The sequence below is a fragment of the Dipteris shenzhenensis genome, chromosome 13 (genome assembly GCF_047967505.1).
Source record: "Dipteris shenzhenensis isolate YYH24624 ecotype China chromosome 13, Dip_SZ_1.0, whole genome shotgun sequence".
Lineage (NCBI taxonomy): Eukaryota > Viridiplantae > Streptophyta > Polypodiopsida > Gleicheniales > Dipteridaceae > Dipteris > Dipteris shenzhenensis.
In genome coordinates this window covers 19,003,710-19,026,966 of record NC_141608.1, presented here as the reverse complement: position 1 = coordinate 19,026,966, position 23,257 = coordinate 19,003,710, and the positions used below count along the sequence as shown (strand labels likewise).

The window sequence follows — 23,257 nt, the reverse complement described above, 5'->3', positions numbered from 1 at the left end:
GTGCCCCTAACCTACTTATTACATTACATTGGTCACTGCTAAATTATAACAATAATTCTAACAGGAAGTTCACCCATATGAAGGGTCTCTCTAGCCAGAAGGACTCTGGGAATGGTTGCTTGTAGGTAGAGAACTCAGCCCTCCAAGTGGTTGGGCAGAAAGGGGCAAAATGGAGAGGAAGGTGAAGAAGAAGAAGAAGACGACATGGCACAAATGGGCTCAAGGAGGATCATAGTGCTCTGATACCATGTTGAAGAACTGAAAGGAAAGCATGAAGCTGAACACGAAATGAGATTGCTTGCTTGCTTATGGAATGAAGAAAGGTGAGGTCCATATGTAGGCACCTCTTACATGAGCCACCAAGCTCCACAATCATCTCCTCAATCATCTCCTCAATCAGCTCCTAGAATCTCTCAATCATCCTATGTGGCATCTACCACCACCTAACAGTGCTTATGGGCACATAACTGTGCCTCTAGCACACACACATAGAAACCAAGGTGTGCCTGGGGCATACACCTTGAGATATCCCATCAGTGACCAATGTATTGACAATAAGTGGGTTAGGGACACTTTTTCCTCATTTAGAGGTTTTTCCTCCTAACCACAATTAGTTCACTAACTACGGTTAGTGAAGGATAAGGTTTGTCACTTAGACAAAACTTTAACGCCCTTTGTACTTTCTTTATCTCATTCTATTGCACTTACGTTCAGCTCACACTCTCTTGCTTCTTGCTCTCTCTCTTTTCCATCACCCATTCACAAGGCAGGGGATCCCATGAGTCCGGAGAACTACAGGACCATTATGATTGGACATGTCATGTCCAAGATTTATGCATCAGTACTTGACTCTGAGATTAGCAGACTTGCAGAGTGTCGAGAACTTAGACCAGCAAGACAGGCTGGATTCCGGCGTGATCATGGAACCATGGACCGCATTCTCACGCTTAGATGTATCATCGAGGAATCGAGGTCACGGAAGCAGAGGGTTTATTGTTGCTTTGTGGATTTCCGCAAGACATTTGACACGGTTCCGAGAGCCCGCCTCATATGGCACCTATAGGACTTGGGTTATGACCAGGAGATCATTTGTGCTGTCGTGCCACTTTACGAGAGAGTTTCAGGTAGAGTTCGGGCAGGATCCGGGTGGACAGACGAGATCACGAGCAACATCGGGGTCAAACAAGGGTGTCATTTGTCGCCTACCTTGTTTGGCCTCTACATTGATGAGCTTGAGACAGTGATGCAGACACAGGGGGTTGTAGGTTGCTCTCTTTCGGGCACGCTGATCTAGATTTTGCTCTATGCAGACGACGTGGCTCTCTTGTCTTCCTCAGCAGAGGGGCTTTAGAGACACCTAGACGCACTACAGTCCTTTTGTGAGTCTAATGATTTGAAGGTCAACTTGGGTAAAACCAAGGTCATGATCTTCAATACAATCATGCGTCAGGAGGAGTTGACATTTGCAGGGTTATCTGTTGAGATAGTTTCATCATACACTTATCTTGGGGTTATCTTCTCCGGACCCAGTTTCACTATGAGACCCGCGATGCAAGCACGCTTGAGTAGAGGGTATGCTTCATTGTCCAGACTAGAGAGGTAGTGCTTCCGCTTGCGCTTTCAGGATCCACACACCAAGGGGTTGCGTTTTGACTCCTTGGTTCGCCTAGCAGGGATGTATGGCAGCCCTTGTTGGAGGCTAGACTTGTCGGATACAGAGTGGCTACAGGTTCTCATGTTATCACGGATGATTCGTGGTAAGTCATTCTTTGCTCACCAAATCATTCAGGCTGAGTTTGGGTCACCCCCTTTACAACTAGATGCTGCATTTCAGGTCATCACGTATCTGTACCGAGTTAGGGAATATGGGGATTATACCTCGGGGCGTAGCAGGCTACCATGGATAGCTCTATCCTCTTCTATAGCACTTGCAGCAGGAGGAGACCAGAGGGGATGGTATGCACGTACAGAGAGGTGGTTTGAGCGATTGGGGCTCCACATGGATAGACTACCCCCCTTCTAGTACAGCATGGATGCTCCGTTTTCTCCCCTTTTATCACACGAGGTCAACCAAGTTATCCGTGAGGATCTACTATAGCTACACACATTTTGGACTTGGTTGGGACCGAGTGAACTCCCAGTGAAGCTTAGCTTCTACAGAGATCACTTCTTACACATCACAGCGGAGGATTTCATTGACCCACCAGGGTACACACAGATTCACCTACCCCACTCGCTGAGGATCTCTCTTGGGCGTTCCGGGTCTCTTCACACAGACTTCGCATCAAGAGTGGCAGAGTAGAGCGACTACCCAGGGAGAGACGCATATGCACACTGTGTGACATGCATGAGGTTGAGACAGAGGAGCACTTCATCTTCAGGTGTCCTGTGTACTATGAGATCTGAGGGCGTTTCCACTGCCTCTTCAGGGATAGTTATGGGATTTTGGCTTGTTTCCTCTCCTACCCAGACCAGCGGTGTTTGGCAGGTTTCATTCATGAGGCACTTAGACACCGTGAGAGGTTACTCCGAGCACGGAGATAGGAGCAGACTTCTTCCTCGGCTAATCCTTGTCAGAGCTCTATCACGGAGTTCTTTCAGCTAGATCACATGGACCCCCACGAGACGAGGCCTCGACATGATCGTGACCCGGAGTCTTTGACCCGACAGCTCAGACAGAGGGTTGACACACAAATCACACTTGTGAACATCCCCTCATTGTTTAGAGTTGGAGCCCGACCGACGGGGGTCACAGTAGCCCTGGTCAGACGTAGAGCTACGACCAGGAGATGTGCCAGGACCGCACCTTTGAGTGGCCGACAGTACTCTATTGCCGACTTCAGCCTCCACTATCTCATCCATCCTGATATCTTGCTGCTGCTGCTGATGATGATGATATTGGTGACGATGCTGAGATTCATATATAGTCGACCATCGACATGACTATGTTGTACTTTGGACTTAGTACTGCCATTCTGCATTTTTGCATTTTGCATTGGTATGGACGCTCGTTTAGTAGCTCCACTACCACAGGTTGTTGTATCAGGATTTTCACAGTCTCATAGACCCATCGGTCTTCCGAAGACTTCAATAAACTTTCTTTCTTTCTTTTTCTTTCTTTCTCACTGGTACGTTGATTTAGATCTTGTTGTACGCAGATGATGTTGTGCTATTATTCTCCTCTGCAGAGGGCCTCTAAAGAGACACCTAGATGCATTATAGTCTTTTTGTGAGTCACATGATTTAAAGGTCAATCTTGGTAAAACCAAGGTTATGGTCTTCAATACATCTCGAGCAGCTATGCATGGAGAGTAGCTCACTTTTGATGGATCACCCGGTTGAGATTGTCTCATGATACACCTACGTAGGGGTTCTCTTTCTGGCCCTAGCTTTACGATGAGACCGGCGATGCAGGCCCATTTGAGCAAAGGATATGCCTCATTAGCGAGGTTGGAGAGGTAGTGCTTCCACTCACACTTTCAGGACTTTTGGACCAAGGCCCTCCTTTTCGACTCCTCGGTCTGACCAGCCGGCATGCACAATAGCCCTTGTTGGGGACCGCCGGATCTCTTGGATGCAGAGTGAGCTCGGGTAGAGCGTCTCTAGGTTCTCATGCTATCACGGATGATACGTAGTAAGCCGTTGGTTCCCCACTAGATCATCTAGGCTGAGTTTGGATCATCTCCATTGCAACTTGATGTATGTGCACCTGCTTGATGATATGGTGACTATACTTCAGGACGACGTATACTACCATGGCTAGCATTATCCTCTTCTATGACCCTAGTAGCTGAGGGTGACCAGAGATGCTAGTATTCACACATAGGCCGATGGTTTGAGAGACTCGGATGCCACATGGATAGATTACCCCCTTCTAATACAACATTGATGCATCATTTCTCCCACTTGCTGAGGTCCACCAAGTCATACACGCGAGTACCTCCTGCAGCTACACTCATTCTGGACAAGCTCTTAGTGAAGCTCAGCGTCTACAGAGATCATTGCTTACGCATTTTTGATGAGGGCTATATTGATTCTCCAGGGTATACTCAGATTCACCTCCCCCATTCATTGAGGGTCTCTATTTGGCAGTTTCGGGTTTCATTACATCGACTTTGCATTGACAGCGGGCGAGCTAAGGGAGTACCCGGTTAGAGGTGCATAAGCGCCTTGTGTGATCTACAGGTGATCAAGTCAGAGGACCATTTCATCTTCAGGTGCCCGGTGTACTATGAGATTAGAGGCCTCTACTATTGTCTCTTCAGAGATAGCTTCGGATTGCTCTCTCGCTTCCTTTCTTTCCCAGACCAGAGATGTCTGGCCGCCTTTATCAATGAGGCAGTCAGGCATCGAGAGTGCTTACTTAGATCACAGAGACAGGGATGGGACACGCAGGCAGCCTCTTCTCAGAGTATGATTACAGAGTTTTTCTAGCCAGACTGCACATGTCACCATCTTGTGGGCACTCAACATGGCTATGATAGAGAGCCAGTTACATAACAGATCCGATAGAGGGCGGACACACAGATTATGCTTGGGTCCATCCCTTCCATATTCAGGGCTGGAGCACGACCGACAGAGCCACAGCCAGGAGACAACGCCGGACAGCATCCATAGATAGTCAACAGCCCTCTATCTCTGACTTCATTCCACCACTGCCCCACCGGCCACTGATCCATGATGACCTTCCTTCTAGGGGGGGCTCTCATAACTGCTACATTGGACAGACTTGACTTTGGATTTTGTTGATATATGATGATGACGATGATGATGATGGTGATGTTGATGTTATGACTATGTAGTATTGATGTTCTTATGATTATGTGGCATGTTTTCTTTGGGGACTATGTAGCATTTAGCATTTAGCATGGGTGTTAATGCTTGTTTACTAGCTCCACCCTTACAGCTTGTTGTATCAAGTTTCTCACAATCTCATAGACCCATCGGTCGTCCGAAGACTTTGATAAACTTTCTTTCTTTCTTTCTTTCTTTCTCTCTCTTTAATTCTCTTCAGCATAAATAGATTCTTAGGTCTCTTGAACTTCTGCTAGCAGCTTATGCTTGGTGGCATCCTTTGCTTCTTTTGTTAGTATGTTTGGTTTCGTTGGTTTCATGTTCTATACGATCACTTGAGTGTGCTTGCACTTGGATGCTTCTTGTGTTATACACTCGCACAAACTTTAGTTCTTTAAGTTAAGAAACAAGCACAGATATGTACTTTTCTTCCCATGAATTTGCTCCCTCTCTTCGTGCTAAGATGGAAAGTGTTATCTTGTGTACAGATACAGAGTGAGGGAGTCAATCTGCAAGCTGATTCGAGGGGTGCTTTGCAAGCAGCCCTGCTTGTTTCTGCAAAAAGGTTTAGCACTGGCCCTCCTCAGGTTGGTTAAGTTCTTCCTCGCCGTCTTTCTTTACTTGCTGTCTAACAAGGTCATTTTGAGATCTTGTACTAGTCCTTAGCCTGTCTTTTTCGTTTCCAACTTTGTTTTAAGCTCTTTACAGGAGGCATTCTTGATGCCAAGGTTCTGTTGTTTGCGATGCTTGAAATCCATGCAAACATTTTGAATGGTTGAAATCCATTTCTCTGCTATGGTGAAAGTGTCTGGGCAAATATGGCGATGAAATTTTCATCTGGAAGATTTCAATCTTATATATGGAAAAGACCCAAGGCTTCTTAACGTTGTCATAATTTGGAAATTCATAGAATATTGGCAGGATGATAAGTGGGGCATTCCCAAACTACCTCAGTTATGTTCTGGTATATTCTGATTGAGTAATCGTATGGTTTTAGTTACAAGTATACTCTGACTGACGGTAGCATTGAAAGTGTCATATTGATTTATCATTTGCTGGTTGATCACTTAGCACCGCGTTTTTGTTTGTGTATCAGCTCTTGACGCAGATTTGTCTTGCCTTATCAGCATTGGTCTTGCGATCAGAGGAATTGAAGAAGCCATTTGAGCAGTTATTTGCAAGCTTATATGAATTACAAGGACAGGGGACCAGCAGCAATGCCATTTTGGAGCTGCTGACGGTTTTGCCTGAGGAAGTTATTGAGGATCAAACTGTCAATGCAAGTGTCAATTCAGTGAGAAGGTGGCAATTGACTCAAGAGGTGATCGATACTGAACTGCCATGGTTTGTAAGGAACGCCTGCATAACATGTGAGGCCTGAGAAAGAAGGTTAAAAATCAAAGTGATGTCAATCAGAAATGCCTTAGTTCCTAGTCTCTTAGCTGCGCCCCCCCCCCCGCCCCCCCTTCTCTGCTCTCTGCTCCCTGTAGCAATTGTAAGGTTCTGTTTTAGTTCTGAAGTAAGGGCAAACCTTTGTGATGGATTTTTTAAAGAGTATATGATGTTTGCATTTTTTCCTTGGGATGAAATTGGGTCTGGATCATTGATAAAGCCTGCCTTCAGACAAATCAGTTTTGTCTAGATCTCTCTGAGAGTGAAAAAAATGACATAAAGTTTTCCTGGTAAACAACTGCAGCTAAAAATGAAGCGAATCTCAGCTAGTCTTCAAGTAGCTTTCTCATGGAGTTGTACTTAGGAATTAGTACTCCCAATTTGCATCTTTTGCATTATGCATTGTGTGGATGCTCGTTTAGTAGCTCCACTACCACAGCTCATTGTATCAGGTTTTTCACAGTCTCATAGACCCATCGGTCTTCTGAAGACTTTAATAACCTTTCTTTCTTTCTTTCTTTCTTTCTCACCCCCATTTCCAACACAATCGGAGGCAGCTTTTTGGATAGTAGCCTTTCTAGAGAGATCGTGCTCTAGCTAGACAGGCATGACCTAGATCCCTTCTACACTACAAAAATACAATAAGTTTTCCTTGATTTTCTCTCCCCCCAAGATGGGCGTACTTAACACACAGGCTACTATCTCAGGCTCTCCATAAAGCTGTAAGGCAACCCGGGATCTCTTTCCATAAAGACATCAAATCATTTCTGATTAAATAACTAAAACATGGATGTAAATAGGTTGAGAGTGCCTCGACTTTGTGCAATGCTTTAGTCATGCTCCAAAGTCTACCATAGTCATGTCGATAGTCGACTATATATATCAATCTCAGCATCATCATCGACATCATCATAATCATCATCATCATCATCATGAGCAGCAGGACATAAGGATGGATGAGGGAGTGGAAGTGGAGGCATGAGGTCAGCAATAGAGCGCTGTCCGCCCCTCAAGGGTGCAGTCCTGGTACAACTCCTTGTCGTAGCTCTGCGTCTAACTAGGGCCACTGTGACCCCCGTTGGTCGGGCTCCGACCCTAAGTAAGGAGGGGATGTCCGCAAGTATGATCTGTAACTCAACCCACTAACTAGCTAGACCTAAACTAACCTAGCTAACTGAACATTAGGAAACTAAGGCTTTGTTGCAGGCGTTGCTTGGCGACAGGGCAGCGCGACGCGGCGATGGCGATGGAGCAAGACGTGGCTTGGATGGCGTGAGGCAAGCAGGAATGGAGGGCGAGAACCACTCCCTCCGATCCCACTGGACCTCCCTCAGGGGTCTACCCTCCCACAGTCAAAGGCTCCATCTAGAGGCGTCTTACTCTGAGATACTGGGAGGGTCAATGTGCTACTCCTTCCCCAAGCGTCCTACCACTCTGATCATCTGCCATTGTATCCCATCAAGACTCCCGTCCATCTCATGGTCGCTCCCAGTGAGGGGCTGAAGTAGGCCTCTAGGTCCTACACGGAAGAAGCCGGGGAGCATGCTGCCGCGCTACATCAATATCCTCAAGGGAACACCAGTACGGGAAAACTGCCCCAATCATCTGCTGTCTCTCCAAATGTGAAGTCCTTCCCACGAGGTCTCAGGAATGGCTAAGTCGATCTTGCCTATCCGTTGCCCTGCTCCTCGCAGATGCGCTAGGGCGTCAAGCCTCACCTCTGCCTCCATAGGTAGTCTACTCCAGCCACCAAAAGACCCTGGTGGACCACTGTCCCACTGTGTCCAGCCAATGTGAGTCCGCTGCCCGAGCATATGTCCCTCCTGATCTTTGACCTCTGGGTGCCACATAAGGGGCTGGCTCTCAAACTCCTCTCTGCATCTGGGCGGAGCACAGATGAGATTCCCTGCTAGTCTCTGCCAAACCCTGTGAAGAATCCTCATCAAGGGGGAGCCCTTCCCCATAAGGGGGGCCTCTGAGAAGATCCATCTATGTGAAGGCTGCCATTGTTTCCTAGTGCGTGGGGTGTTCCTCAGAAGCCCTCGCTGTAAGAGGAGCTTCCAAGGCTTTGCACCTGGGGTGAGGCCACGAACCACCAACTTGCCCAAAAGGGCCCTGCTCTGCATCTCCGGATCAATGATACCCAAGCCTCCCAGTGCCTGCGGCATGATCACCGTCTGCCAAGCTACTCGGGCCGTAGTGTTCCTCGTGCCGTCTGAACCTGCCCAGAGGAAGTTCCATACCAACTGTCAGAGCTGCCCAATGCATCCCCTGTGAAAGCACCAGCAGGACGCAATATACCAGGCCGTGGCAAGAAGGACCTGGTTTGCCACTAAGGCGCGACTTGCGAGGGAGAGTTTGGCCGAGCTCCAATAGAGAAGCTTGCGCCGAACACTCTCAAGGACCGGGGCAATTTGCTGCTTTGCTGTGACATCAATACCCACCTGGCATCCGAGGTATCTCGCTCTTTGGCCTTGCGGTATCCATTTGAAACCAAAGTCACTCCCCCACTCACGGATCTCCCGTGTCTCCTCAAAGCCCATGAAGAAGCCTATGGTTTTCGTCCAGTTGATCCATGCCCCCAAGGCCTCACAATAGATAGCCAAGGTGCCTCTGACTCTCTCTAGACTCGCTGTGGTGCCCTCAACATACAAGGCCATGTCATTTGCAAACTCCGAGTCAAGGAGCTCCTCCTCCTGTTTGATTAGGAGCCTCAACCCTGTGAGACCCGCCACCTGTGATCTCAAATAGTAGCTTAGAGCCTCCGCTACAAACAAGAAGAGGAAGGGAGCTAGTGGGCAGCCCTGGCGGACCGAGCGAGAGAGAGGAAAAGTCTCGCCTGTGTGTCCTCCGATAAGCATCTGGCTAGAGCTCCCTGTGTATAGCGCTAAAACTCCTCTGACCCATCTGTCTGAGAAACCCAATCTCCTCATAGTGCCCTTCAGGAAAGACCACTCCACCTTGTCGTAGGCCTTCTAGTAATTGTAAACATTAAACATTAATTGTAAACATTAAACATTAAACATATCAAAATTCATCTTTTTTTGGATGAAAATTTTATTTTTCTGATAAAAGTTTTTCATTTTTTAAACAAAAATTTTATTCTATTCATGTTTGTCAATAAAGTGTGTTTCAAAATCCAATTTTCATCAATTTTTCAAAAAGACAACTATTGTCATATTCATGCTTCCAAATCTAGCCTTCCGATCTTAATATCAAAATATGTTGAAATTCAACCATTTGATAAACTAATTGTCCAAGAGAAGGACCGCCAGTGACTGGGACTCCGCCCTGGACCAATCCACTTCCTCCCAGAACGTGAAGATGTTGTCCAGGATGCTGCACTCCTGGACAAACCCAGTCTGTGTGTCATGGATGATGTCGGTAAGATGAGGCCGTAATTGCAAACTCAAGTCCTTGGCGAGGATCTTGTATGCAGTATCAAGCAGATTGATCGGCCTCCACTGTTCGATATTTGACCTATCTCCCCCTTTCAGGATCCAACAGATCCACCCCCTGCTCAAGGACTGAGGGAGAAGGCCTGTGTCAAAAATCTCTTGGCAAGGTAAACGGAAAGGGGTGGAGATAATCTCCCAGAAGTTCCGGAAGAAGGCCAGAGTTAAGCCATCCTCCCCCGGGCACTTCTGCGTCGGGAGAGCCTTGAGGGCTTCCCAGAGCTCCTCATTTGTGAAAGGCTCCTCAAGTCTGCTGCAAAAGTCCCGCGAGACTACTGTTGGAATGTGATCCCAAACTAGCTCTCGGGTCACAAGACCAGCTGGTTTCATCTCTCCGTTTGAAAGAGCTCGTTGTAAAACCCGGCGGTCATGTCAAGAATGTCCTGCGGGTCAGTGTGCATGATACCCTGCGAGTCCCGGAGACGCTATAGCTATGTGCCTGTCGATCGGGGCCCAGTGGTTTGAAAGAACTGCTTCGTCATCGTGTCCCCCTGCTGTACCCATTGGGCCCGGGAGGAGTGGTAGGAGAACTCAGCCTGCCATAGCTCCGTGTCTTGAAGCTTGAGATGAGTGCTCTCAAATCTGTCACTAAGCCACTGAGAAGCTGGGTCCTGCTCATTGAGCCTCTCGATGGAGGCGAGGTCTCTCCTCAAAGCCTTCTCGCGCTCCTGAAGGGTCCTCCTCCGTCTAAGGGCATGAGCTTGCAGCTCCACACTGCTCCTTTGAATCGCATCGGCCACCCACACAGCCCAGTCCTCACTTGGTGCCATCTTTGACTGCTCCCAGATCTTTGCCATAACCTATTGAATCTCCTCGCCTTGCAAGAGGTCCTCTGGAATGCAGACCCCCTTCTAGGGGAGACCTCGGCAGGGCTGATCCAAGTGAAGTATCACTAGAGAGTGGTCGGACATCGTTGTACCTGCCAGAATCCCGATAGATCCGCCTCTGTGTAATGCCCAATCCCCAACATAGAAGCGGTCTAATCTCTTGAGCAATCCATCGTGTCTCCTCTGTCCAAAGGAGAAGAGAAGGCTGCTAGGAGTACTGCTGAACTCTGGCTCTCTCCACGGGTCTCTGCCACTGATCATGAAAATGAACTGATCCCAGGTACTACGCTCTGCTGCTGGCATGTCAGAGAAAGAGGCGCCGCTCTGCTTGTCTTCCCCAAACTCTAGGTTGTTGAAGTCCCCTCCAACAACAGGAGTCAACATCCGAAGACACTCTGACAGCCTCCTCCAAAAAGCCGGGCGGTGTTGTCTACACGCTGGGGCATACACGTTCAGGATCCCAATCCTGGACTCTCCCGTTCGAACTCCCATCCAAACTGCCCGTCTTGGAGCTCGCCCTGATCGTAGACCTCTAAAGCCAAAGTCTGTGAGATTGAGATGCAGACCCTCTGCTCTGTCCTATTGTGGGAGACCACTCCTCTGGACCTCTCCCTGGGAGAAGGTGATGGCGTTGTCTGATGTCTGCTGCTGCTGCTGAAAACATGTGCTTTTGAATCATAAGGATGTCCACTGCCCGCCCTACCACTGCCCTTTGCAACTCCTGCCGAATTATCGGGTATCGCGGCTGGCTACGAACACGGTCGTGGAGCCCGTGTATGTTCCAACTCACTATGGTCCAACTCATGAGGACGGGGGAGTCGGGAACAAGGCTCTCCTGTGAGTGGGTGCCTGTCCTAGAAAGACTGTCTTGTGTGATTTTGCCGGGGGTTTGGAGGGCGAGTAGTCAGTGTCTGTCTGGCATCGTACTAGGGTGGATACCGGCTCAATACCGATCTTCCGTGCCCACTTCATCATCAAGGAGGCTTCCACCCCGAACAGCTCCGCACATGTCTGGAGGGGCCAGAAGTGTGCCTGCTCCACCTTTGCCTCCAGCGGCAATCTAATAACTCCTGTCGCCAAACCACACACCGGCTCCTCGTGCGTGAAGCTCAGCTGAAAGTTCACCTCCGTGCCATGGGCATACCAAAGATCTAGTCCTTGTGGTCCCATCCACTCATCCATCATAAGCTAAGAGGATTATCCAAAATAGCATCAAACACCTTTGGGGACCACTTCTCCATCCCTGTGGAGGTAAACCAAAATCTCCAAACGGGTTGTGTCTGAGATCCCACTGCACTGATCAAACCCCCCTTCCAGGGCTGCAGGACCATGAGCGTTACCTCCAATGGTAGAGGGTATGAGTCTGGAAGGGACGCCCAGGCTGGAGGTTGGGAGCTGCTGGTCGGGAGGACGAGTCTCGTCCCTCAAGATCCCTCTCTAAGTGGACTTGCTGCTGGGATGAGTAAGCTAGAGGGGGGTGTCGTCGTTCCCTTGCCTGATGGCAGAGGTGTGGAAGCGGAAGAAGGTGCTGCTGAAGCGAAGAGGGGGGTGGCGGGAGAGGGAGGGGTAGGGATGCGGGGGACAGAGGACGAGGGGCAGGTGGTGAGAGTGACCATAGAAGGGGGGGCTGAGGGGGGGGGAGGGGACGGGGGGAACCCTGGAGGGGGAGGGGGAAGTGGAGAGGAGGAGGGAGAGGGGTCTTGGGTGGGGGGGGGGGGGAGGGGTCTTGGGTGGGGGGGGGAGGAGGGAAGAGGAGGGAAAAGGCCGACCTGAGGCCCCCCTTGCTGATCAAGCTCGCCGGGGCTTTGGATCGGCTGCTCCGCGGCCCTCGTCGGGCTAGCATCTGCGGCTTCCGCCATCGCCGCATCTGGAGCTCCTGGGACTCTTCTCTGCTGCAAGGGTGGGTACGGAGGCTGAACCTCCGCAGCTGGAGGATCGGCTGGATGGGCATTGGCCCCTGCTGCTGGAGGAGGTGGCTCTTGTTGATCCTCTTTCGAGGCCTCATGGTCAACCTAGTCCCTCTCCTTGCGGTTGGCCCTCTGCCTACGGCGTTTGCGGGCCTGCTTGCTTGGTTTCTTTTTCTTTTTAACCTGTGTTTAGTTCCCTTTCGAGGAGGTAACCCATGGGGTCTGAGACTCTTGCTGCTCTTGCCTGAGAGGCCGTTGAACACGGGCCTACTGACTCTGCCTACTGTGTGGAAGAGGGGGGAGAGGTGCATGAGGGGCTACGGGGGCAAAAATCTCTGGCAAGGTGACCCATCTGTCTGCACCGAAGGCACTGGCATGGTAACGTGGAGATCTCCACCCTCTGGCGAAGTGTGCCTCCTTCTAGGGTCTCGAGAAGGATCAACTCTGGGAGGGACTCTGGGCTCTCAACCACCAGCTTGATCCTGGGGACTCCATCATCTGCTAGAACTGAGGCGGCCGACTCTAGTGGGGACTCGAGCACTGTGCCAAATGCCCGACCAATGGAAGGGAGGATGGTTCGATACTCCATGGGGAGCCCTGGGAAGCGGAGTGTGACCGGAAAACGTGGAACATGATGTGTCGTATCCATGTCCTCCACTGGGAACCCATGATACCATGGAAAGAGGTAGACAAGATGCGGGCCAAGGAGGATGGGGCTCTGCTCCACAAGTGATGAGGCAGAGTCAGGGGAGCTCGGCTAGATGAGGAAAACGCCTCGTCCATAGATGGTGACCTCCTGGATGTGGTCTCCCTCTAATGCCAAGCTCGCCTGGATCCACTCTCGCACTTGTCTCCGTGTAGGCGTGAGGCCCACAATTTTGCCCACAAGTGCCTTGTCCTAGAGGGACTGAACTGCTTGCTGTACCTGTTGCTTGTCAACTAACGGCTGTGGGATTCGAGGGTGCTGCCATAGAGCCCCTCTGGCCAGAGCAAGGGTGACCACCGAGGTTCTTCTTTGGCCTTAACAAGCATAAGTGCTCCCGCTACAGGGAGGAAGAAGAAAAGGTGAGGAAGAAAAGGGCAAAGGGGGAGGCGGAGGCGAAGCGGGGTGGAGGAGGGGGCAGGATAGAGATGGAAGAAGGAGGGCGGAAGGCGGAGGAGGAAGGAGGGCAAGAAGGCGAAGAGGGAGAAAGTGAGGGGGTGAGAGGGCAAGGGAGAGGAGGTGGGAGAGAGGGGGGGGGGAGCCGACGGGGGAGAGGAGGGGGACACAGGGGTGGAAGGGGTGGAGAGTGCGGGGGCCAGAGATGGAGGTGGTGTTAGAATTATTATTATATTCTAGCAGTGACCAATGTAGGTTAGGGGCACTTTTCCCTCTTTTTAGAGGTTTTTTTCCCTAACCACAGTTAGTTCACTAACTACAGTTAGTGAAGCATAAGGTTTTGTCACTTAGACAAAACCTATCCCACTTCTTGTATTACTCACTTCTTCTATTGCAAGCACTACGTTCAGCTCTCTAGCTCACACTCTCTTCTCTAACATTTGGTATCAGAGCCCAGATTCTGCTCTTTTGCTTCCTAGCCCGCAAGCTCCCTGCTCCCGCAAGCTCCAGCCCGTACAGTCCATCCGTACAATCTGTACGGACTGATTCCGTACAGTCCATACACTCGCCATACACCCGTATAGCTCCTGCACTGCCATACCTGCATCGCCATTCCATACATCATGTACCGCCGCACATGTGTCGTACCTTCGTTGTACGACTGCCGTACAACAATACGGTCATCCGTACTGTCTGCATTTCGCATGTGCGAACCGTATATCTCGTATGTCGTTCGTACCATCGATTAGCTCGTCAGTGTGTTGCACATCCGTACAGAGGCGTCCGTACGCAGACATCAGTACACAGGCGTCCGTACACAAGCATTCTGTACTGCGTGTCACCATTCCGTACCCGACTGCGCTGGTTGTCCGTACTCCGTACAGCTACCATCCGTACAGGTTGCTGCAAATCCATACACAGTACGGATATCCGTACATTTTGCAAGCTCTTGTACTTTTCGTTGGCATCCGCACTTCTGTGCAGCTTTTATTCTAGCAGGTACTCTAGCAATTGGTTTTTTGGCAAGCATTGTTTGCAGATAGGCATTGTTTGGCTTACATCATGCAGAGAATTTGGGGCATTCTGTATTTGTGGGCAGACATTACAGTTGGGTTGCAGGTTGTCCAAGAAATTGGGGCTTTTGCAATTACACTGCAATTTTGCAGTGAAATTTGGGGCTTTTATAGGCAGAGTGCAATTTGTGCAACATTTGGGGCTTTCAGACCATTTGCCCTCTTTTGTATGCAATTTCCCACAAAGAATTGGGGCTTTTGCATATGGGTTGCAATTTTGCAGGTAAAAGGGCATTTTGAAAGTTTGCAAACAGTCTTGGACTCAGTACGTCGTTTGATCCGGTGAGCAGCATGTCATCTACATAAAGAATGATGACCAAAATATCCCCCCCATCCTTCTTGATGTAGAGGGTGCTCTCAGTTGGACTATTGTGCAGCCCCTTGCTGGTCAGAAAGGCATCAATTTTGGCATACCATGCACGTGGGGCTTGTTTCAGCCCATACAAAGCTTTATTCAGCTTGCATACCTGAAATTTCAAAGTCCGGAGGTTGTTTGACATAAACCTCTTCCAAACAAGTCTCCATAAAGGAAAGCTGTTTTAATGTCCAATTGATGAACATTCCATTCAAATTTGCAGCCATGGCTATAACTGACCTGATGGTGGTCATCCTGGATGTTAGGAGCAAAAGTCTCCTCATAATCTATGCCCTTTTCCTGAGCATATCCTTTTCCAACCAGCCTTGCCTTGTACCGATCAATGGACCCATTTGGCTTTCTTTTGACTTTGAAAACCCACCCTATACCTATGGCTTTCTTACCTGGTGGCAAATCCACAGCATCCCAAGTCTGATTTTTATGAATGGACTACAACTCATCGTGCATGGCATTCATCCAATGCACATTATCTTTTGCTTCTTCAAATGTCTCAGGCTAATCCTCATCAAGAAGAGTACCTGCATAAGCTGATTCAACTGAATGAGCTCCCTCCATGTGCCTTACTGCACTATGAAATCTGCCAGGCAATGGAGCTTCAAGCCAACTCTTCCTGAGAGTATGAAGCAACCAATGCGAGACTGTTTTGGCTGCGGGTATCTCTTGAATTTCTTGCCTGACAACTTCATCCACACCCTGAGGTTGTACCAATTCAGCTGGGGGCTGAAGCTATACTTGTCGAGCTGGCGGAGGTTGCTGTGAATTCTGAGTTTCAGCGGGGGAACCAAATGCTATAGGAAGTATCCCCTCAAACACATCATCTGAAGAGGACGGAATCTGAAATTCAGCATTTGTATGTGCAGAATTTCAGAGAATATGACATCTCTATTGACAAAATTCTTGCGTGTAGTACGATTGTAGAGACGATAGCCTTTGCTTTGTGAACTATATCCCACAAAAATGCATTTTAGTGCCTTATCTGATAGCTTGTGTCTGAACTCCACAGGCACGTGGGCATATGCAACACAACCAAAAACTCTGAAGTGGTCCACTGAAGGCTTTCTCCCATGCCATGCCTCATAGGGAGTGATGTCTTCAAAGCCTTTGTAGGAGCCCGATTTAAAATATAGTTGGCACACATGAGGCCTTCCAGCCAAAACCTGTGAGGCAACTTCTTACTTGTGAGCATGCATCTATCCATTTCCATGGCGGTGCGATTCTTCCGCTCAGCTATGCCATTCTGTTGGGGTGTTAGCCTCACTGTAAGCTGATGCATAATGCGTTTTTCTTTCAGAAATGTCTCAAATTCATGAGACATATACTCCCCCCCTCGATCTGTGCGAAGTGTCTGCACCTTGAGTCCTGTCTCATTTTCAACCATAGCCACAAAGTGTTTGAAATGCATAAACACTTTTGATTTTGCCTTGAGACCATAGACCCAAGTGTAGTTGGTAAAGTCATCTATGAATGTAACAAAATAGAGATAACCCCCAAAAGCAGGTGTCCTCATGGGACCGCAGACATCACTGTGAATAAGCTGCAATTTTCTTATAGCTTTCATTGCACCATCCTTCTTGAAGAGAAGCCTATGCATTTTGCCAAGAATGCAACCTTCACATGCATGAGGAGGCGGCGACTCCAGAGGAGGTAATGCATCAACCATATCATGCCTCTGAAGTGTCATTAAGCTGCCATAGCTCATGTGCCCATACTTGGCATGCCATAACTCCGCATTCTGCATCGTAGCAGTGGGAGTGCTAACTGATAATGCAAGATCGATCTTTTTTCATATAGATCAAGCTGAAAAAGACCCCGATACAAAGTGCGAGACAACATCAAAGCATAGTCATTTTCTTTGTCTCTGACTGCACACTTGTCATCATCAAAAACAACCTGAAATCCTCCTCTATTGAGTGAGGACACTGAAAGCAAATTCTTCTTTATACCCGACACATAGAGTACATCTGAAGTTCTGAAATCGGTGCCATTAGTGGATGTGAGAATAATGTCTCCCACTCCACACACTGAATAAGAAGAATTATTTGCACAAGTTACCTTCTTGGTGGGTGAAGAATGTAGAGTTACAAACATAATTTTCTTGAAAGTGATGTGCTTTGAATCACCACTATCAAAATACCAAGTATGTAGTGTCTCATCAACACTGAAAGAGCATTCATCCTTTGAAGGATCGTAACTGCAAGTCAAAAAAGCATATGGGTCATCATCATTAGTGGCTGTAGTATCTGAACTACCCACTGAAAAATCTGAAGTGCAAGACAAAAAGGCATAATGCTCTTCAACCAAGTTGGATGCAACATCTCCTCCATCATGGCACTCTAGACCTGATGCATCTGATACAGCCATACCGGAATCCCTTTTCTTTTCTTTGGCTATGCGCTTCTTGCACTCTCCAATATAATGACCTGGCTTCTTGCAATAATGACAGATGCCCTTCTTTTTCTGGTTCTTTGTATCACCCTATGCCTTATAAGAAGGCTGTCCAGAATCAGCTTTATGCTGATGTATCGGCTGATTGGCATGTGGCTTATGCTGCCCTTCACCCTTGGGCTTGAACTTGGAGAGCATAGCATGCTCGCCAGCCCGGGTTGCCATATTTCTGCGTGTTTGTTCCTCCTGCAACAGAAGTCCTACCAACTCGTGAAAGGAGAGAGGATTGCTGCCCCCCCTCAATGACAAATTCAGCGAGGTGTGGAAACCAAAATAGGACTCAGGAAGAGAGTTCAGAGTGGTAGTGATCATCTCTCAATCCGGAATGACTTCATCAATGTTCAGCAATTGTTCCCTGAGATCCTGAAGCTTTGTGAGGTGAGAATTCATGGAATCTTCCTCCTCCAATTGAAAGCTACATTTGCTATGTCAGACTTGGGCTTGTTACATTTCTTTTTGGGGATCCAGTTTATTCAAGAGAAACGTGGCATTGTTATGTCTCAGTCCAAGTATGTTCAAAAAGTCTTGGACAGATTCAACATGCATGATTGCAAGCCTATGTCCACTCCCATGGAGTCGGGGCTGAAGCTTCAATGCATGATGCAGGTGAATCAATTGATGTCACACTCTATAGCCAGGCTATTGGATGCCTCATTTATCTCTGCAATGCACGACCTGATATTCAGTTTTGAGTTTGTCAGGTGAGCAGGCATATGCACAGCCCAAAGATTATGCATTGGCAGGTTGTAAAACGCATCTTTTATTACTTGCAAGGTACAAAGTCTTTTGGCTTGATGTTTCCCAGGGGGGGTGACTTGCAGATGCATGCTTACAGTGACTTAGATTGGGCTGGAGACTATGATACTACGCAGTCCACCAGTGGGAATTGTTTCTCTCTAGGACATGCTTGCATTTCTTAGTTGAGCAAGAAACAATCTACAGTGGCTACCTCCTCATGTGAAGCTGAGTACAGGGCAGCTTTCACAGCGACAGTTGAATGTGTTTGGCTGCGTCGTTTGTTTGCTGATCTTCATCTTTCATTGGAGGGTCCTTCTCCGATTCTCATTGATAGTCAGAGTGCTATAGCAGTGGCAAAGAATCCTGTGTTTCATGCTCGCACGAAGCACATTGAGGTTCACTATCACTATGTCAGAGAGAAGTTGCATGCAGGAGAGATCAGTATGATCTATGTGTCAACACATGACAATGTTGCAAACATCTTCACCAAAGCACTTCTACGTGAAAAGTTTGAGGCATTTCGCAGTGCCCTGAACTTATCTCCTTTTGGTGATAATTTCCTTGTACATGACATTGGCACTGCAGGGGGGTGTTAGAATTATCATTATATTCTAGCAGTGACCACTGTAATGTAATAAGTAGGTTAGGGGCACTTTTCTCTCTTTTTAGAGGTTTTTCCCCGTAACCACAATTAGTTCACTAACTACAGTTAGTGAAGGATAAGGTTTTGTCACTTGGACAAAGGTGGCGGGGCTGGCGGGGATGTAGTAGGCAGGGGGGGCAGCAGAGTTGGAAGCAGGAGGAGCGGGCGGGGAGCAAGGAGGCGGGAGCAATAGGGACGGCGGAAGCAGCGGAGCGGGCACAGAGGGGGAGGCGGGGAGGTCGAGGGAGTGCGGAGGGGAAGCTGACACGTTCCCAGCACTCCTGAAACATCTGATCTGCAAGCAAACACAAGAACATACCAACGTGAGGAAACTGAGCAGGCTGGTCACCACCCAACCGTGACATCTACGAGATGTGATCCCGAATCAAGAGATGTCCCCTCCGAGCCACGAGCTGAGCTACTGGCACGAACTCCCAACCAGATCCTAACCAGCTTGGTGTCCCATACCACCAGGTGGCGCTGTGAAGCCTAGGATCTGTTGCTGGGCCTTGGGCTACGCTATGATGTAGGCGCGCGTTCGCGACTCAATCTAGGAACACACCTAGCACCTAGGAACGAAACTTGCTCCCATCGGCTCTCTGAGAACTAAACCTCTGGGCCCCTTATATAGAATCGGGGCCCAAGCGCCAAAAATAGCGAAGACCTCTAACTGGTTCAGACCCTTGCCACTCAACCCGATAATCAAGCCTGCCTAGCTCTAAGCCTCCCCAGGCTACCTGAGCTAGTCTTGTGTACCCAGTACATGTCGGATACCAATCCGTGCACATGACATACTTCCCCTCCTCTAAGAACTCACTCCTGAGTTCGCTAAAAAACCCGGAAATGTCCGCTGGAGGTTCTGTAATGTCTCCCATGTTGCATCCTCCTCAACATGATCCTTCCACTTGATCTTGTATTCCGTGATAGTTCTATTACGAATCTGTCTTTCACGAAATTCAAGAATACACTTAGGTTCGTGTGGAATAAAAGTTAAATCTGTAACTTCTATTATTTCTTGAGGAGAAACAAGTTGATCATCCGCACCCAATACTTCTTTCAGTCTACTGACATGAAATACTGGATGTACTTTAACATCAGGAGGCAATTCTAGTCGATATGCATCTGGTCCAATTCTTTTAATGACCTTAAACGGACCACAGTATCTGGGGGATAACTTCAGAACCAAACCAGTACTTAGGCTCTTGGATTCCTTGGGAATTCGCAAATATACCATCGTTCCTTCAGAGAACTCTCTAGGTGAACGATGTCTATTAGCATAAAATCTGTCCCGATCTTGGGCACGTCTAATAGACTCCTTGGCAAACTGCAACATGTCCTGCATGTCTAGCAAGAAGCTCTTTGTAGCATCATTTTGGATTCCTTTTAACCCAACCATAACTGGTGACTTAGGTTGAAACCCGTACATAAGCGTAAAAGGACTGTAACCAGTACTCAAATGCTTTGCAGTGTTATAAGCAAATTCTATCATAGGTAGATAATCTTCCCATGAAGACTGTCTCTTAGAAACATATGCCCGAAGCATATCTTCAACCATTTGGTTGACCTTCTCTGTACTACCATCAGATCGTGCATGATCTGAGGAACTCATACTTAGAGTAGTTTCTAACTTCTCAAAAACAAGTGTCCAAAAGTTACTTGTAAACTTCGAGTCCCTGTCACTGACTATGTCGGAGGGCAAACCATACAGCTTAAACAAGTGGTCCACAAACTCGTGAGCCAACTGAACAGCTGAAATAGTTGTTCGAGTAGGTAAGAATCTAGCCATTTTTGTTAGACGGTCTACTATGACCCAAATGGAGTCATGACCCTTGCGCATTCGAGGCAAACCAGTAATAAAATCCATGGAAATACTTTCCCATTTATTACTTGGAATGTGCAATGGCTGTAATAAACCCGCGCTTCTAAGGCGTTCTGCCTTAGTAACCTGACAAACCCGGCAACCCACCACATAGTTTTCAATAAATGCACGCATCTTAGGCCAATAAAAGGTATGGTTCACAAGAGACAGAGTCCGATGTATACCTGGATGTCCAGCACTAGGAGCATCATGACACTCCCAGAGAATCTTGGATCGAAGTTCCTGAACATCTGGCACACAAATCTTTCCATTTCGGAACAGCAAGCCATTCCTAATCATCCACTGACCTCCCGCCGCCTGTACCGTAGGTGGCACAATCCCTGAGTCCTGGTCAACCATGGAGCTCCCATCCTGGACTCTCTGCCAATAAGAACTGAAATGATTATCAGTTGCGCAAAGCCCTCTCAAGGATTGAAATAGGTTTGAGGATATTTTCATAAATGACATAGCATTTACAAACTTGACTCGACTTAAGGCATCCGCCACACTATTCATCGAACCCTTGCGATAACGTATTTCAAAATCAAAATCTTGCATTAATTCTGCCCATCTAGCTTTCCGACCCCTCAAATCAGACCCATCACACACATACTTGATTGACTGATGATCGGTCAATACAAGAAACTTCGAACCATACAAGTAGTGTCTCCAAACCTTCAGTGCATACACGATTGCATAGAGTTCTTTTTCTAGTGTGGGCCAATGATATTGGGTGTTGTCTAGCTTCTTACTCTCAAAAGCTACAGGTCTGCCCTCTTGGAATAAAGCTGCCCCGATCACAAAATCACTCGCATCGGCCTCTAAAACATAAGTCCGGGTAGGATCGGGTAATGCAAGAACGGGTGCTTCCTTGATAGTTAACTTTAAGGTTTCAAAAGCCTTATTCAATGCGTCATTCCAAGAGATCGGTTGGGTAGACCTGCGTCCACGACCTTTCAATATGTTTGTTAGGGGTGCCGTGATGTGTGAATAATCACGCACAGACTTTCGTAGAAATACCGTAAATCCTAGGAAAGAACGAAGTTGTTTCACAGTCTGAGGGATAGGCCATTCTAAAACCTTCTGGATACGATCCAGATCAATGCTAATACCTTCAGAAGAAATCTTGTCCCCTAAGTAAATGATCTCCTTCATAAAGACGTCACATTTACTCATCTTGGCATAGAGCTTATGCTGTCTTAGAATAACTAAGACAATCCGGAGGTGTCCGATGTGATCCTCTAGCGTTCGGCTATATACCAAGATGTCATCTAAGCACACTACTATGAATTTGCCCAGAAAATATCAGAACAAATCGTTCATCATTTGCTGGAAGGTGGCAGGAGCATTGGTCAAACCAAAAGGTAATACAAGAAACTCGTAGTGGCCATACCTAGTTCGGAATGCGGTTCTATCTATGTGTTTAGCATAGATACGGATTTGGTGATAACCCGTACGCAGATCAATCTTAGTGAAATACTTCGCTCTGGCCAAACGGTCTATTAGATCATCGGAACGAGGTAGAGGGTATCGATTCTTAATTGTCACTTTATTCAGTCGTTTATAATCTATACACATTCTCCATGTAGAATCTTTCTTCTTTCTTAAGAGGACAGGTGCTCCCCAAGGTGATTTACTTGTGCGAATATAGCCCATATTCAAATAATCCTGTAGCTGTGAAGCTAACTCATCCTCCTCAAGCTGGCTCATCCTATAAGGTGGAACACTAATAGGTTGAGTCCCAGGTACTAAGTCTATGCGATGATCTACTGCCCGTTCTGGAGGTAAACCTTCCGGCAGTTGAGCAGGGAATACATCTATGAAATCATCTAACAACGTTCTCAATTCACAGTGTTCAAACACACTTAAATCGTTCTTGTTATTAACAGAGACAACAAATGAAGAAAGCGGAATCAAAACACACTGATAGACATCATAATGAGAAGTGTTTAATATATTCCGAAGCTGCATCGTAGATACAATAGGTCCCTGAGAAGAGGGAATATTATCAAATTGGGTGTACTTATCCAAAAAAGAAAGAGTGGTCCTTCCTTCCTTCCATCCAATCCGAATATCGTGGGTTTTAAACCACTCTATTCCGATTAACAAGTCTACATGCTCCAAGTGCATGACATAGCATGTAAGAGCCGCTGTGTATTCTTGAATCCGGATAGAAAGGGCTTCAATCTTGCGATCCCAAAACTGCTTCCCAGCTGGAAGCTGCACCTCATAGGTGTGATCGCTAGGTATCGTGGACAGCCCCATCTTCTGCACAAGTTTGTAATTAACAAAGTTGTGAGAGCTGCGCGGGTCAAAGAGAATGTGAACTCTTTGGTCCCTAACTTCTCCATAAACTCGGAAAAGATCATGGGAACCAAATAACGAAGTATTAAAAGTGCAATTACAAGAAAGTGGGCAGGTAATGACATTTACAGAAATACCTGTCATCGAAACTTGACTTAGCTTTGGTACCCGGACCCATCTGGAGCTTCGGTCCAGGCGCTTGCTTTTGGTTCTTGCGCTTAGGACAATCATTCTTAGTGTGGCCCCGTTTCTCGTAGAAGAAGCAACGTCCATCCTTCTTTCTTTTTTTTTTCCCCCAAGAAAGAGACTTCTATTAAGTAAGAGAAAAACCCGCGAGAGCAAGCTC

The 23,257-nt window shown here is 47.7% G+C and overlaps 1 protein-coding gene across 3 annotated transcripts in view; it reads left to right on the top strand.

Moving 5' to 3' along the window:
- Window positions 1-23,257, top strand: part of LOC147895123 (ARM repeat superfamily protein) — a 218,268-nt gene that overhangs the window by 15,032 nt on the left and 179,979 nt on the right. For 2 of the 3 annotated variants that reach the window (XM_087383592.1, XM_087383593.1), the window contains 2 exons: window positions 5,283-5,381; window positions 5,891-6,164. In XM_087383592.1, the coding sequence (XP_087239718.1) occupies window positions 5,283-5,381; window positions 5,891-6,164 (373 nt within the window). The remainder of the gene's footprint in view (window positions 1-5,282; window positions 5,382-5,890; window positions 6,165-23,257) is intronic. The other variant, XM_087383594.1, reaches the window with a different exon arrangement.